Genomic DNA, 17,748 nt, shown 5'->3' with positions numbered 1-17,748 from the left:
CTTAAGAAGCTTGCTGGTGGATCCCACGTAAATCCCTGAAATACATTTAGGGCAAGTATATTTACAGATGACACCAGAGGACATATAAGGACACAGCTGATCCTTTACTTTAAACAAAGAGCCAATACTAAGAGGATTTTTGGGAATTAATTTGGCTGATATGGCTGGGAAATGCATTTCCCAGCCATATTAGTCTCTTGACTGCCCCCAGGTTTTTACCAGAGCTCTTGCTCCCCTCGCAAAGTGGTTCCACCTTATGGGAATCAAGACATCTCTATACCTTGACGATTGGCTCCTTTGGGCTTGATCGAGAGGACAGTGCACTGAGGACCTCCGGAGAACCCTTCTCCTGGCCCAGGACTTGGGCTTTCTCATCAGTGTACAGAAATCCCAGCTCTTGACTCTCGATGACTGCTCAACCAACAAATAGATGAGTCTTATGGGCACCTTGTCCTCCATAGAACAGTTCATGTTCCTGGGCAGGTTCCATATGAGACCTCTTCAATTTTTTCTAAGGGTCAGCTGGGACAGGAGGAATCTCCCAGACACGTTGGTTTTCATGTAACTCCTGAGATAAAGAAAGACCTACGTTGGTAGAGTTGCGTAAAAAGACTCTCAGAAGGAAAGTCTTTCCTCCCTCATAACCCCAGCCTAGATTTCTTGTCAGATGCATCAGATCTAGGTTGGGGAGCTCTTCTAGGGAGCAAAGAAGTCTGTGAGACATGGTCCCACGAGCAGAAATCCTGGCATGTAAACGTCAAGGGATTAAAGGCAATACACCTAGGTCTTTAATACTTGGCATCAGAGGTGTGCAACAAGACAGTGGCAGTCCACTTAGACAGCACGACTGCCCTGTCTTCATCAAAAAGCAAGGGGGAACTCACTCCTTCTCCCTATACGAAACAGGGAGAGACCTCCCCCTCTGGAAGAACCAGAACAACAACAGAGTAGTGGCTCGTTTTATTCAAGGAAGGCTCAAAGTTCTGGCAGACGAACTGAGCCACCAGAAACAGGTTCTCTCCACAAAGTGGACACTAGACCCTCTGGTCTGCTTAGACTTCTGGAAACTGTGGGGGAAACCAGTATTGGATCTCTTTGCTATGTCCAGAAACCATGGTCTCCTGTTGTTCTGTTAGCCAGTCCCAGAACCTCAAGTATAGGTGACAGATGCCATGTTACAGGACTGGTCGAACAAAGAACTCTATGCTTTTCCACCATTCAGTATGGTGAGACAAGTAATGAAAAAGTTTCAGTCTCACCAAAACGTTTCTATAATTTAATAACACCATTTTGGCCAGCGAAGGAGTGGTTTCTGGACTTCCTTGATCTGCTGACAGATTTCCCAAGGTTGCTGCCTCAAAAGCAGCAGTTACTCAGACAACCACACTTCAGGCGGTTTCATCAAGGATTGTGTACTATGGCCCTGATAGGTTACAAACTGTCAGGAGATCACTTAGAAAGAAGGGCTTTTCAAGAGCAGCTTCAGAATCTATTGCCAGGTGTAGACGGCAATCTTCAGACAAAGTCTGTCAGGCCAAGTGGGCGATCTTTCGGGCATGGTGTAGAAGGCACAATATCTCCTCTACTGACCTCTGTAGCAGAAATAGCAGACTTTCTGCTATATTTAAGAATGTCTAGAAGTCTTTCCACTTCTGCTATAAAGGGGTATAGGGCCATGTTAAACTGTCTTCCAACACAAAGGAACAGATTTGTTCTCTAACCAAGATTTGTCGGACCACATTAAGTCCTTTTATACCGCCAAGCAGAAGGAAACAGCTGTCGTCTCATGGAACTTAGACATACAGTAGTTCTCAGATGGTTATCCGGTCCTCGCTTTGAGCCCATGCAATTAATTTCCTTAAGAGACCTAACTAGAAAGACCCTTTTTCTGGTTGCTTTGGCAACAGCTAAACAGGCCAGTGAAATTCATTCTTTGGAAAAGAGTCAGCTTCTCCTAAGGGAATGCAGTATGTTCTTTTTCCCTGGGATTCTTGGCTAAGAATGAGACATCGTCTAAGCCCTGGCCCTGTTCTTTTATTATTAAAAGTCTGACTGATATATTGGGTCCAGATGAAGAAGGGAGAGCTCTATGTCTTGTGAGGGCACTTAAGTATACCTTCACAGAACAAAGAGAATTCATGGCACTTCAAGCAGTCTTTGGTGTTCAGTGAAGAACCCCTCACGCCCTCTGTCTAAGAATGCCAGGGCATTCTTCCTCAGAGACCTTATCTTGGAAGCCCATTCCTTAATTGGAGATGAGGTTTTTCCCTCTTGTAAGGTTAAAGCTCATGAAATAAGGGCGGTCACTACTTCATTGGCGTTCAAACATAATTTATCCCTCTCATCGATCTTGCAATGTACTTTTTGGAAGTGCAAGTTGGTATTTGCTTCTCATTATTTGCGTGATACTGAAACAGTTTATGATAAGTGCAGTACCTTGGGTCTGTTTTCCGCAGCTGACATGGTGTTGGGGGAGGAAACGTAGGAAGTAACACTTCCTTCCTATTATCTCTTCATCTTGCATAGGGTGTTGAGCCTTAAGGGAGCCTGGGTGTATTGTGTGCCTGGAGTACCCTTCAGTTTATAATGGTTGGGTGGTGGTTTTATTATTTCTTGTGGTATAGGTGACTATGTCTTTGTTCTGGTTGCATTTTGTGGTACTGCACCCTGGGCAGGGGGCAACTTTTATTCTTTGCTAGCCATCGGAATTTGTCCTTTGCTGCAAAGTACCCACTGAAGTAGTAGGCGCTTCACGGCTGTACTGCCTCGCCTTTACATGATAAGATGAGCGCAACCAGAGATAGTATCTACCTGCAGCAGCTCTGTTATCAGGTAAAGATACAACAGACATTGGATCATTGTTAGCAACTTTTCTATTCTGTGTAAGTTACTTATACAAAAATGACGTTCTTATAATAAAATAAAGTTTTATATATACTTACCCAGTAAGTACATGATCAGAGCCCTCCCTCTTCCCCTCGCATGGATATGAGGGCATAAACAAATTGAAGCTCTTTGCCAAGTTGTTCCTCTCTTTTCCCCGAAGTGCTCAGGGCAAGTCACCTACCCAAAACAAGCTGGTGCGACCCACGAATTTCAAAATTTTAGCTGTGGAGCGAGTGAAACTATTAGCTATGTAATTACGGGGTAAGTATATATAAAACTTTATTTTATTATAAAAATGGAATTTTTGAAATAAATAAACATGATGTCTAAGTTTTATTGTATTGAAGTCTTGTTGAAATGAACTGGAGGCAGTCCAGCTTTTTCTCTCAGATGTTAACAATGAAGACCTTATCTTGTTAGCTGATCTCTGGATTGGGTTGGCTGTTTGTTTACAAAGGTGATTTATGGGTGGTATAAGGATTTTTAGAAGCCAATTTCTGTTCACCTCTTAAACAACATTGGGAGAAGGTGCTAGTGCCCGAGGAGGAGTTTGTGAAGATGTTTTGGAGATCCTAAAGCTGCAGATTTGTGATGGTGGTTACAGCTCCAAACAAGTCGCGAACACGGAAAAGACCAGCCTCTGCTGTTAGGTGATGTCTACCAAAAGTTAGGTGATATCTACCAAGAGTTTTATCATTAGAGAAGAGAGGACTGTATCTGGGTTCAAATCTGCCAAGGATTGTTTCGTCATTGCAATGTCATCCAATGCTGAGGGAGGTCTGAAATTGATATATGCCAACCAGAAAATCTCCATATACTGAAGAGATTCACAAGTAGCAAATTCTGGTGATCTGGAAATCCATCTCTTAAGACTTGAATGACTACAGCTATTAACATAGCCATAGTTACATGGTTGGTTATGTTTCACTGGCCATTCAAAGTAAATGGCAGGCATTGTGCAATAATTAATCTGACTTAAACCAACTTTGTGGTGTTCATTTAAAAGGATACAACAGCACAGTAATATTATCCTGCTTTTGAATTGGTTACCCTCATCTGACTCATGGGTACAGGTCGACCATTACTAGTCTGACATAATTGGGACCTGCAGGGTGCCAGTTTGGTGATTTTGCCGGATTACAGAGTGGTTAGGTTAGAATACATTTACCCCAAAAGTTAACCACCTCATTTTACCTTTAAAATACCCTATAAATCAGTACAAGTTGATTACTAAGGAAAAAAAGTAACATTAAATGGAGATCAAGTGAAATTTCAATGAAGCACAGACAAAATAAATGGTACAGGTAATTCTGGTTTCGGAGAACTTCTGCAGCTTGGTTTGGTTTGTGTTGTCATGCTTATGATTTTTTACTTATATTTTATGTTATTTTCATATATAATTTTATTGTATTTTTTCATTTTTTATTTTTACAACTCAGAAGATAAATGCAATCTTGTGTGTAGGGTACATACAAATGCACAAACTCATTTGTTGGTGCCAGAGAACTTGATACAGCTTATTTTGGTTCGTGTTGTTACACTTATGATTTTTTTTTTTATATTTTACGCTATTCTCATATATGTTTTCACTGTATTTTCTCATTTTATTTTGACAGTCCAAAAGATAAACAGTCACTGGTGGCGGAGAACTTGCACTAGTTTTTTTTTTTGGTTTGTGTTGTTACACTTATGATTTTTTATTTGTATATTATGCTATTCTCATCAATATTCTTACTACATTTTCTCATTTTTCTTATAACCCAAAAGTTAAACGTAACCATGTCTCATAGGGTATGTATGTATGCACACGAGTAGCTGTAACAAACAGTAGCAGCAGGTTGGTGCATTGACCTGAGAAATTTGAAATTGAGCTAACCTATATTAGTGTTGGATTAACAATTGCTTGATAGTCGACCTGTATCTGATAAATAACTCACATGACCTAATCCGTGAATGCAGAAAAACATATATAAATAAACATCTCTATTTATTGTAGCATTTTCAACCCACAATTTATATCAGTATTGTAGAAAACAAGTAAAAAATGTGCCAAAGTTTCTTTGGCACAATCAAGTTTTCTGTACAGTCACTGCCAGTGCATAATCAAGGCCGCTGAAAATAGATATATCTTTCGATGGTCTCGGTATAATACTGTATGAGCCACAGCACCCATGAAACTTTAACCACAGCCCAGTGGTGGCCCATCCTATATTGTTGCCAGAAGTTATGATTGTGGCTAACTCTGACCTTAAGTAAAATAAAATAAAAACTACTAAGGCTACAGGGCTGCAATTTGGAATGTTTGATGATTGTTAGGTGGATGATCAACAAATCAATTTGCAGCCCTCTAGCCTCAGTAGTTTTAAAGATCTGAGGGCAGACAGAAGAAGTGCAGACAAAAAAGTGCGGACAGACAGACAGACAGAGCTGGCACAATAGTTTTCTCTTACAGAAAACTAAAAATCCTGGAAAGAAATTTTTTAAGAATCTTCCAACATTTTCTGGCCATCTCATTGTTAGACTTTTAAGCTGTAATACAGTTCTTATTAGTAGGTAAATAATATATTTATCAACAAAACAAGTAAACATATACATGTAACCATAAAAATTCTCTCATCTCTTACTGAGATGAGAGAATTTTTATGGTTACATGTATATGTTTATTTGTTTTGTATGATAAATAAATGATTTACCTAATAATAAGTCCTCATTTTCAAATATTATTAAGATTAATAATAATAATATTATACAAAGAGAAGGGAGAAGACCCTCTTTGAGGAAAGCTTTGTTGAATAAAATGGCTGCATTTTGCAAATTGATGATATACTGAGTTTTCTCAATTCTTCCGATAATATGCTTTTCCTGCACATCAGTATTAGTCAATAATTGTCCAATGTTCATATTTCGATGGAAGAAACAGCGTATTTCTTACAGCAGAAATTCTTTATTTTAAAGCATTACAGCAAGTTACTGAAACCTGGGATGTAAATCCGTAGATTTTCCTGGTGGTATTTCTTCTTTTTTGTTTTTCTGACATCTATCTGTTATTTTTAGTACTCTTTCTGTTGACATGTTTCAACCACCTCGATGGCCATCTTCTGGACTTTGGGATGAGTCTGGAGATACAGTGTGCTCATGGCGGTATATATAGGGGGGGTCTCAGATCAGGTTGATTTTTCATTGGCTGCCATTAGAGAAGCTGTGAACAGATGTTACCATCAGGAACCTCACCCCGACACCTCTGATGACATCAGACTTTTCTACCAAGGAAAATTCTGTGCAGGAATAATAAAACCAGCTGCCTGGTAATGAGAAATAACCTAGCCCCCCTCAAGCAGGATCCCTTGAAGAAAACCAACTTAGTCTACCAATACAAATCCCCTGTCTGAGAGTGCCTCGGCTCTTACATCAGTATGACTACCATGCACTTCTCCAAGAGGATCTCTTGTCATACCCAGGAGGGTGCCATATTTAATCATGCCAGGACTGCCCATAACCTGAGAATAAAAAGGAATGACATTATCCCTAACACAGAGATAATAGATCAAGCGACCGACCATTGCTGTCTACGCCTCCTTGAACCAAGAAGCTCAGGGAATACCAAGTTATAAGCCCAGAAGTTTAATAAATGCACAAGGGCGAACATAACATGACTAAGCAACTCTTTCTAGGTACTTTACCAAATAGTAGGGGCGTAAGGCTGACCTCTGCATCCAGCGTCGTCCAAGTCCTTCTCCGCATCTTCTGCCAGGGTTCACGTGTGTGTGTAGACAATGAAGGGCTGCAGTTGAGTTTCCGCTCGCTCTGGGATTTGCACTTCCCCACTTGCAATGGATACTGGCCACGTGGTTGGAGTACAAGGCAAAGGGCAGCTACTTCCACGTGGCGACGAGGGAAAGAAAAAGGTGGGGGAGGTCTGCACTCGTGACCTCCTACATTAGCTACTGGACTGCATGTGAGAGCGAGCTCCTGGAGCCCTTGCCTTTTATTACTTCTGGACAGGTGTAGGGGCGATGGCCTGACCGGGTCACGCTTCTGTACCAAGAGAAAAAGGCGCCAGCCAGTTACTGCCCTAGGCTAAGATTATCTCTTGAGCGTCCCTTAGAACTCCTGAATTTACTGCTTGAAACTAACCCGAACCAGATTTCATTACTTCTCACAGTTTCAAATAGACAAAGGCCTATCTATCGGCCAAAAAAAGCAGAAAGGGGCGCATTTGTAGTTTATTGTATGCTAATCTTTACAATATATATATATATATATATATATATATATATATATATATATATATATATATATATATATATATATATATATATATATATATATATATATATATATATATATATATAATATATATATATATACATATACACACACACACACACACACACACACTGGCTTTTGCTTTATTCCTAAAGTATAGTGTTAGAAATTAACATACAAGGTAGAAGGGTAGTACATACAAATATCCAGACTATTGGAAACCAAATATTTCCATCTTAGAGGTGCGAGGGGGTTGAGCTGTACACTCATTTGTGGCTGAGATTAAATACCCTGTTTGCAAGTCTGTTTATCCTTTTTCCCCATCCATATCAACTACCTTCCTCAAAATTTATACCTTTCACGTCTTATGAAGCTAATGTATCAAATTTATACGTGCCATGACTGATATTCATATTCTTACTAAAGCTTTTGTTAAAAACTTGAATTCATGATGTTTATTTCCTGCACAAATATGTTTGCCGTGATCCTGTTGATTGTATGATTGTTTTCAGTAACATGTATGACAATTCGACTGTTCTCCCATGCATATCTGACATTTTTTTTATGCTGGAAATATTGTTTTCAGTAACATGTACGACAATTCTACTGTTCTTCCATGCATATCTTACACATTTTTTTTTTATTAAAATAATTTTTTCCTATTAGATTTCCCTTATATTTTAAAGATTTTATATTACCTATATTAATTGGTTAGGGAATTACTTGATTAAATTGTATTTACACTTTGAATGTAAGTTTTATGGCTAAAAGGCTTACCTGGTGCTGGAGTAGGATTTATGTCTTGAAACTTTAAGATGGTGAGGCTAAAACTAATGTGAACAGAATTGTTTGAATATATTTGTCTAGAAGTACAAAAGATAAGTGCATTAGTGTGATGATCATTGTTTGGTTGGAGAATTGGCTCAAATTACTCTGAATTACTTTTAGGTTTTGAAGAAGTATGGAAAAGATGTAGGTCTTCATGTGAAGGCTGTCAGATCTTACACCCACCAGCTCTTTTGTGCTCTTAAACTTCTGCGTAAGTGTAATATTCTTCATGCTGATGTCAAGCCTGACAACATTTTGGTAAGTAATTTATATATATATTTATTTATATTTTTTTGTGGTGAAGACTGTTGGACTGCTGTGATTCTACAGCTAGGTGGGAAGATATGAGGGGGTATGTGATATAAGTAAGAAGCAAAAAGCAGTGCAGCTGTAGGACAAAATGTTGCTATAGATCACCACACAAGCCACTGCAAGCAGTAACCTTGTAGAGGTATCCTGTAAGGATACTCTGCTAACAGTTTGATTTTGCCATACTGCAGTTGTCCTTTTACAGTTCTCTTCAATGTCCTGTCCACCAGTTGCTTTGTTTTCTGTTTATTATTGTTTATCTAAATTAAACCTCATATTTTATTTGTATTCATGAGTTCTGGCAGTGCAGTTGTTTAGATTCATTTGAAATAAAAGCATTTTTACTTAATTTTTGTAGAGAGTATTGCCATCACTAGGAGATCCATATTCTTTGACAAGAAAAAAGTGAAGCAAGCTTAGCTTTTAAGCTGCTGACCAAACATACTGGATTTGACACTTTTTGTTGCTGCATATTCTTTGAAACATTTATCATTTACTTTATGAGGATAATATTGCAGACTACTACTACAGCCTTGTAGCTTGGTAACTACTGGTTTACATGCAGAATGGTCACTGTGTTTAGTACCAGCCCGTTGGGGATGAACGTAACAACATAAACAAAGTACATAAACAAACAAAACACAAATGAGAAAAGACTGTAAATGTTTCAGTTGGTAACTCTCAAGAATCAGGCCATGCCGATAGTCTGCAATTTTACCTTTATGGATTTAAATTTGAGATTCTTCATTTTGTGTTGGGTGTAATGCAGTTATGAAGCATATAAAATTAAAAACCCCTAAATAATAGATAAACATAAAAAAGAATACACGGTAATGAAAAGTAAAACGCCCAACTCCATAAGAAAATATATCAATACAAATGAAAATAGATCAAGTAAAAAGTAAAAAATAGAAAAGCAGTTACCATAACATGACAGTTCTTTATCTAAATTTTTAATCTCAGTTTTATCTAGTGGAATATTAGCAAAATTCAAAGCACAGTAGATCTGTTTAGTTGAATAATGAATATAGTATCTGAATAATAAAACCTCTTATGTCCATATTTCTTGCACATTAGAGAGAATGACAAACTTTCATTACCAGTTGACCAGTCAGTTCATGAAAACTAATTATGAATATCAAACTGCAATTATGTTGATTATAAAATCTCATGTGATGAAATAATAATTAAGTCGTTCATTTGTAAGTATTTGTTATATATGCAACCAAATTGTAATTCTAGTACAGAGAAATCCAATACTCCATCATTATCTTCTCTCAGGAGACCACAACAAAACAATTTATATACACGAATTTCACAACTTATGCTGCAGATAAGTGTATCCCAAAGTCTTCATTCAGAAAGTTCCATGGTGGTCTGAAGAATTATCAGAACTAATTCATGGAAACCTCTTAAAATCTTGCCCTCTCAAGGATGACAAAATTCATAAATGATGTTAATTTAGCAATGTGCATCAAAACATCAAAACCATTATTCAGTTATCAGCAAAATCTAGGAAAGAAGGCATCAAATTAAAAATAATTTAATGGAAACATTAAAGAAATTTGGCAAAAATTAAGGAAAAATTCAAATTTTGCATAATAAATATAATATGGATGCAGAGTTTAGTCAATTTGACACTTGGAAGATGTGTAGAGAATATTAAGAGAACAAAATCTTTAGGACTGCTTCTGTGAACATAAATGAAAAATGGTCTGAGAATATAAATCTTGAAACAGCTGAAGGTCTTTATTATAAAAAATGGTTTATGATTAAAGAATTGGAATTTGCTCTTTTTCCTGTAATAGCAGTATCAGGTCAAGACAGTATCAATTTTAATTTAACCAAAATATAGTCCCACTTTATCCAAAAGTTATTTACCACAATTTTACAATCAAATTTGTACAGGAACTGTTTCCAAAAGAATGGCAACATGCCATTGTTATACCAAACCAGGCAGTGGTCCCAGTAATTCATCAATCTGTTGACATGTTGACATGTACACTGAACAAGCTGTCCATGCAAAGTGATGGGAAAAGAGGTGAATTGATGGTTAGATGGTACCTGAAAATTATTTTCACACCAACCCAGTATGGGTCACAGAAAAATGGATTTAGGAGATCATATTCAAAATGGATTTGAATTGGAACAACTGTTGCAATATTGTTTGACATCCAAAAGGTTTATAATAATAATAATTAAGATATGCTATATTGAAAACATTACACAACAATGGTAACAGAGATCATCTACCTATATTCATAAAATCTTTTTAAAAGACTGCAGTTTTCAGGTGCAAATTGACAAAATAAATTCAGACATATATAAATTTGAAATTGGTATCCCATAGGGAACTGTTTGAGCGTTGCATTATTCCTTCTAGCAGTAAACAATATCTCCAATCATTTACCAGGTGGAATTAAGTATAGATTGTATATGGATGACTTTGCCACATTCTATATTACCTCAGACTTATGCCAAATGTATTCTTAACATTACCATTACCAAAATAGATACCTTGGTCTCTTCAGTAGGCTTTCAGTGTTATGCCAAAAAAAAAAAGCAGTCATGTTTTGTAAAGATATCAAGTTGAAATAGAATTTTGACAGTGAACTAAAAAACTGTAGTTATGTCTTTGATACACTCTTGCCTTAAAAAGCACATATCGCTAAAGGTACAAATGCATTAAACCTGTTAAAAAAATACAACTTCGGGATCAGAATAAAAAGCTACCACAGAAACATGTAACTTTCAGCAACTCTATAAGTGCTTTAGAAACCCTTTAAAAGTTTGCCCAAAAAATCTTTTGGTCCAACAAATTTAAGTTTTTATTACACATTATATGAAGCCAGTATAAATTTAGAAACATTTAGTCAGTGCACATGTTAGCATTAAAGGAAATTAAAGGTGCTGATAAAACATCCAAGCTGCAATCACTTACCATATCAAATATACCTATCACTTACTTGTTACTGCAGTATCTCAAAAACCCATCATCTATAGTAAATGGTAAGCACTGTGGAATAAAGAATATATGGCAGTACCATATTGAAAAAGATGAAAAGAGGGAGCTGGAGTGATTAGACAAAAAGATACAAGTTTCAGAAAATAAAGATGAAGTAAAATAACCTAGAGATGAAACAGGGGAAAACCCCACAGTTGCACTAAAAGTTAGTAGTTAGAGAGGTTGGACAGCAAGGTTGATGAAAGGAAATGAATGGAGGTAAAGTAAAAGGTAAAAGGTGGGTGCAGCTAGTGGCCAGAGGGCCACTAAGTACCCTTTAGTAAAGCATGCAGTGTGCCACATGAAGTGCACTGATGGCAATACCTATCACTATGGCGGAAGGGTATTCGATGAATAACCCAGTCCCTGAATGCAAAACAACACTCACCTAAAAAAATTTCCCCTATGGGGGGGAGGGTAGTGCACCAAACATGGTGCACTGAAGGCATTACTAGCTGCAGCCACTTTTTAGCTTTTATTTGACAGTCATTCTGCCTCTTTCTTCAAGCTTGCTGTCCAACCTTACTAACTTAATTCTTAGTGCAGCCGTAGGGTTTTCTCCCAGTTCCACCTTTAGATCCTTGTACTTCATTTTTTTTATTTTCTGGATCTCTTCATCTTCCTGTCCAACCACTCTAACTCCCTCTCTTCAATGTGTTAAGCACTGAATGGCTGGAAGTGCTCCAGTGCTTGGCTTGACATCCTAAATTTCATAAAAGTTAAAATAAGCCTCAAAAATATATTAAGTGATTGTTTAGCTTTCAACCAACAGTGTATACCAAGTATCAGAAACAGATCCTAGAATGGTAATTTGTCGGACTGTTCAACATTTTCAGTTTATCCATATATTAAATTTTGAAGAAGTTACAATGTAATATCATTAATAAAAGATCTAATATAATCCACGAAAATGAATCATCCTTGCCAGCTCTGTAGAGTTAAGAATGCTGACACAACGGCCTAGTTAAATTGTTTGGTACTAACTAAAAGAACTGTACCTGAAATATTTAGTTTGCCTCGTGCTTTTTGGAAGATATATGTATTTTGCAATTATATTAAATTGAATAAATTAAAGTATTACCAGTGATTTTCAACAGTATATCTCACTTATTTTTTACAGGTAAATGAGAAGAAGCTTGTTTTGAAGTTGTGTGATTTTGGATCTGCATCTAAGGTGACAGAAAATGAAATCACGCCATATCTTGTTGCCAGGTTCTACAGAGCTCCTGAAATTAGTAAGTGATTTTATTTTACCTTAAAGGGAATGGTCAGATTTTAGTTTGAAAGTTTTTACTTTTTCAAACTGTCAGTTTACTTTTGTTTACATTTTTTGACATTGTAGTTATATTTTTACTTAAATTTAATCTCAAAGACAGAAACTAGGACTCTTTAATCTTACATTACCATTCATTAAATTGAAACTTATGTCATTATAGTTTAATCATCAGTAGTTATCATTATAGTTTAATCATCAATAGTTATGATGCCTGCACATCACAGTAAAACAATATAAAATGTCTTACAATTTCACCCTGCTCCCAGGATTTGCCTACCATTATACTTGGAATTATTATATTATTGAACAACACCTAGTACTTCATAATGTTTGTATGTGGAAGTGGCCTCTATGAACGAAGATACTTCCCATGTAAAGTTAGTTGGTCGTAGCCTAGGTAAGATTGACATGAATTTTTTAATGTCCTGAAATTCCTCAGCAGGGTCAAAGTCTTTATCATCAAAGATGCTTGGTGAAAGTATACACCTAAATGGTTCAAGTTAACACTAAAAATATCTTATGTGCCACAAATCTCTGATAGTCAAGCAAGCTGTTTCTAGGTGATTGTTAAATCTAGGGGAGTTGTATCCCTTAACTTGAAAATAGTTATACTGTTTATTTTGTAAGAAAACTGTGGCTTAGAGTTTTTCTGCAATAGGAGAATTAGGAATTCTGAAGATTGAAATATTGGGAAAATTTATCAGGGGAATATTGGGCAAAAGGCATATAAAAATTTAAGTTCATTGTTTACAGAAGGAGTCAAGTATTATTTATTCATACTGTATATGGAATGGTCGTAAAAAATTTTGATCAATGTATATGAGATTGCCCAATCAGTGTTCAGTTGATACTGGAATGTTGCATATTGTTAAATTCATAGTGGGATCCTAGATGATCATAATTTTTCTACTCTTAGCATTGTGCCAAAAATGCAAATGCTTATGATGCATATTCAAGGCTGCCTACAATAATTTTGTATAAAAATTTTGAATCGAAGTTACGCATCATTTTAATATGATATTGTGCAGCTTGCTTTAGTTGTCTGCCTACCTCCATGGCATTTGAGTGGCAAATTACAGTTTATAACTATACAAGCAGATTGGTTAAAATACTGATGCGGAAATTTTATTATAAAATTTTTTCAAGACACGCAAGTCCAATGGTCTGTGGTCACTTTATAAACATTTGGCACAGACAAGAGGAATATTACATCCTAGAAAAGAAAAAACTTTTGGAGCACTAGACCCAAAAATAGATGAACACTTGATTCTAATATCATTTTGTTCCTGTTTATAGGAAAACACAAAATGGAGTGAAAAAATAACTTTTGGTTTGGGATAATAAAAGGTCCTTTTCTTCTGAAGATATATTGGAGAAGGTGTGGCCATGGATGATATATCTAGGATGCAATGCAGGAAAGCAGTGCAGTGGGGTGGAAAGTGGGAAGGTGTGGGAAATGGGAGATTTTCGCATGACGACATCCATGTCACCTAAGCAGTTTTTGCAAGTGTTGTGGTATGGGGAAGGGAGCCACACTTTGATGACAAATTATTCAGACCTAAATTAGTACATAAAAAAACTTGGTCATCTAGAACCTTCCTTAAAGGATATTGCCATTTTTCACTGGCTGTGAAAGTAAGAGCCCTGTCTAGGGAGGTAAATAATTCCATCAGAAGAAGTATACTCCTTTTTCTGTGAAAGAGGGAAATATTTGTGTAAAAATGGATAGTGGTTTTATATCAGACTTTCCTTGTATGGGGTCAGGCATGAAATGACATCTTTCCTGTTTTCTGAATCAATATCTTACAGCAAAGAATAAACCGAATTTGCTGTTTAACCTTACTTTGTTGTACAAAACATACATACTGTGTCATTGTAATTAATGAATTATCCCCAGGGAATACTGTTTTCTTGTGTATCTAACAAGATTTTTCTGAAATCTTAACCAACAATAAATGGATAATAGTATCAAGATTAAATATAAAATCATACACCTAAGGAGGTAGCAGCATCAGTGCATCTCACATGGTGCAATGTAGGCATTACTAAAGCTTGTTTGCTGCATCACTTTGGCCTCTAACTGCAGCCACTTTTTAGCCTTTTATCTCCATTCTCCCATCCTTCCGTCTTGCTGTCAAACCACCCCAACCCCCTCTTTTTGCTGTCTAAGTGCTGAATAGCTAAAAGTGCCCCAGTGCTCAAGTAACAGCTGCCACTACTCACTGATAGCTGTTATTATAGGGAAACTATTGAACCCAGTTTTATTGAAAATGATTTTATATTTTAAGACATAGATTTAACTTTACTTAGTTTTGTGTGATTTGAAGTTTTTGACTGTGCTTTAGATTTTGATTTATGAAAAATTGGTTATAAAGCCAAGCACTGGGACACTGTCAGCCATGCAGCACTTAATACAGCAAAAAGGAGTTGGAGTACAAGATGGAAGAAAGGAAGGAAAAATGAAAATAAAACACTAAAAAGTGGCTTCAGCAACGGGTCAAAGGGATGCGGCAATCCCTACATTGCACCTCATGAGATGCACTGATGCTAATACCCACTTATGGGATATGGTTTTATATGCAATCTTGATACATTATATTATCCATTTATTGTTAGTTAAGATTTCAGAAAAATTTTGTTAGCTTCCCAAGAAAGAGGAATTTCCTGGGGATAATTTCTGAATTACAGTGATATATGTTTTGTACCACACAGTAAGGTTGTATAGTAAATTTGGTTTATTCTTTGTTATAATATTGATTCAGAAGACAGAGGAGATCCATTTCATGCTTGACCCCCTACAGGGAAGATCTGACACAAACCTATCAATGATGATAATGGCATGAGTGGCATGGTATGTTTGCAACCCATGTTCACCATTTATGATGTGTGCATTTGGTTAATAACTATTGCAGCAGGTTTTTCTCTGTATATGCCAGTTGTGTAGATGGAAGGTAATGCAATGAAATGGTAATTTTCTGTCAAAACTTTTACTTTAACTTTATTTGATATTTTGAAATACCTGTTTAACTTTTCATTCTTTTTATTTTACAGTTCTTGGTATGACTTACGACTTTGGTATAGATTTATGGTCAGCTGCATGCACTATTTATGAACTTTATACTGGAAAGATCATGTTCCCAGGGAAAACTAATAATCAGGTAAGTTAATTTTTATTCCTTATATGAATATTGGTTTTAAAAAATTCTATGTTGCACTTCAGGTAGACAAATATTTTTATATTAAAGTAATGTACATGGTAATTTGTAAATGTAATGAAAGCTTGGTAACTAACATCCTAAAAATGTTTTTATCCTGAAAATGCTCAGTGTGTCAAGTGCTAGTAGATGATTAATTATGAAAATTATTGAGAATATTGTTATTTTAGATTGAATCCAGATTGTTACATTTGCAGATGCTGAAGTTGTTCATGGACTTGAAAGGAAAAATGCCAAATAAAGTCATTAGGAGAGGTGCATTTAAAGATCAACATTTTGATAATGCATGTAACTTTCTGTACAGAGATGTCGACAAAGTTACAGAAAAAGTAAGTAGAGTAAATTATGTTTGATTTTTGGTAGCGAAAGGTTTTATTTATCTTTATTGTTTGATAAGTCTTGTGCTAAAAATTTATGACTTGAATGGATCTTATTTGACCATCCTTTGATCATTATTTGCAGAGAAGCCATAAATTGCTTGAGGTCAGAAAATTTTTAATGCTAACATTTATTACTGGCAAATGATAACATAACTATAGTTATGTTATGCATAAAGTTTTCTTCACTGATCTATTTCATAAAAATGTCTTGTTTGTTTTCAAATGTTTTCACATCGGTAAACTTGTCTGATACCAACTTTACTCTGTCTTGCAGCCTTATGTTCAAAGTATTCAGACAATCAGTTATATTAAACAAGAAATCTAGGCAAAAATCCCACTCAGGACCTGAAATTGCATCTTGAAACTTTCATTTTTCAGTAAGAAATATCTCAAATTCATAGTGAAGCACAAAAAAACGAACCACACACACACACACACACAACTCTTCTTTGGCTGAGCTACCTCACTTCAGTATGGCACAGTATATCACCATACTGTTCTCAGAATCTAAGCCAGATAAAAATGTCTGACACTGTCGACGATTCAAACCATGACTTCTGATGAAGTTTACACTTGATAAGACAAGGTTCATAACATCTTTTAACTTAAGGACCTTACTGCACAGTATCTATTGATGAATAATGCAGTGAAACTTCAAAAGAGGTGTGTCATTACCCTTAACAACTTCAGTGCAGTTTTTTTCAACCTAACTTGCTTTACTTCCCACCATATTTCTTGTTCCGTCTGTGGTTACACTTTTGCTTAACTTAATTCAAAGGTTTTTACTGCCTGAGATACTTCCCAAAATAAAATTTGTGATGTTATAGTATCTTTCAAACTTCGTAGGGCACAGAATCTTCCACTATCTGAAAGTTGTTGTCAACACCTCTGATAAAAACAGAAGTCATGCTGTATCCAAAATATTACTTTCATCCAAGGCTAAAGAAAAATATTGGAAACTGCGGGCTTTCTAAAATAATGCTGAAAACATGTCTCCACATAAATCTTCCTTATGCCTTGTGAAAATTTTGAAAAGTGACTACTTTTCTGGGCAAATTTCTTTAACCATTTGTGTCTTGCATTCTTTAACAAATTCTCCATCAGTGAGTGGCCTTCCTTATTCACATATACATGATTTGGTTTTTTGCTTTTAATTCTTATATGCCATGTTTCATAATGTCTTTTCTCATTAATGTCTTCAAGGTTTGGATAGTTTTGTGGCATAGAAGACAAAGCACTGTCGGCATGTGAAATGATAAAGTAGTCAGAAATCCAACTCTCATTAAACACTCGGCCCTTTTCATCTGTTTTCCTCTTTTAATGGTTAGCTGGCATAATGTTCAATTCCTGTTAGGGGGGGAAAATGTTGTATTTATTTACAAACCCCACCTCCCCCCCAAAAAAATTAATAAACACGAAATTAAAATTACTTATATTCTTGTTACAAACTGATACCACTTGACAAAATGCTTTATTCACGTTTGAAAAAAAAGGGATATATTACATACCATACGAAAATTAACAATTTAACGCCGAAGCCCTATTTACAAAAACGTCTCCCGTATGCCGGCAGCGTTCGTGAGT

General features: G+C 36.1%; 1 protein-coding gene across 1 annotated transcript in view; it reads left to right on the top strand.

Annotated features, from left to right (window-relative positions):
- Positions 1–17,748, top strand: part of Prp4k (Pre-mRNA processing factor 4 kinase) — a 268,851-nt gene that overhangs the window by 236,528 nt on the left and 14,575 nt on the right. The window contains 4 exon segments of the mRNA XM_067104540.1: positions 8,101–8,238; positions 12,414–12,528; positions 15,621–15,727; positions 15,982–16,113. Coding sequence (XP_066960641.1) covers positions 8,101–8,238; positions 12,414–12,528; positions 15,621–15,727; positions 15,982–16,113 — 492 coding nt within the window.

This window comes from Macrobrachium rosenbergii, chromosome 5 (assembly GCF_040412425.1).
Source record: "Macrobrachium rosenbergii isolate ZJJX-2024 chromosome 5, ASM4041242v1, whole genome shotgun sequence".
Classification (NCBI taxonomy): Eukaryota; Metazoa; Arthropoda; class Malacostraca; order Decapoda; family Palaemonidae; genus Macrobrachium; species Macrobrachium rosenbergii.
This window is presented reverse-complemented; position numbering and strand designations above follow the sequence as displayed.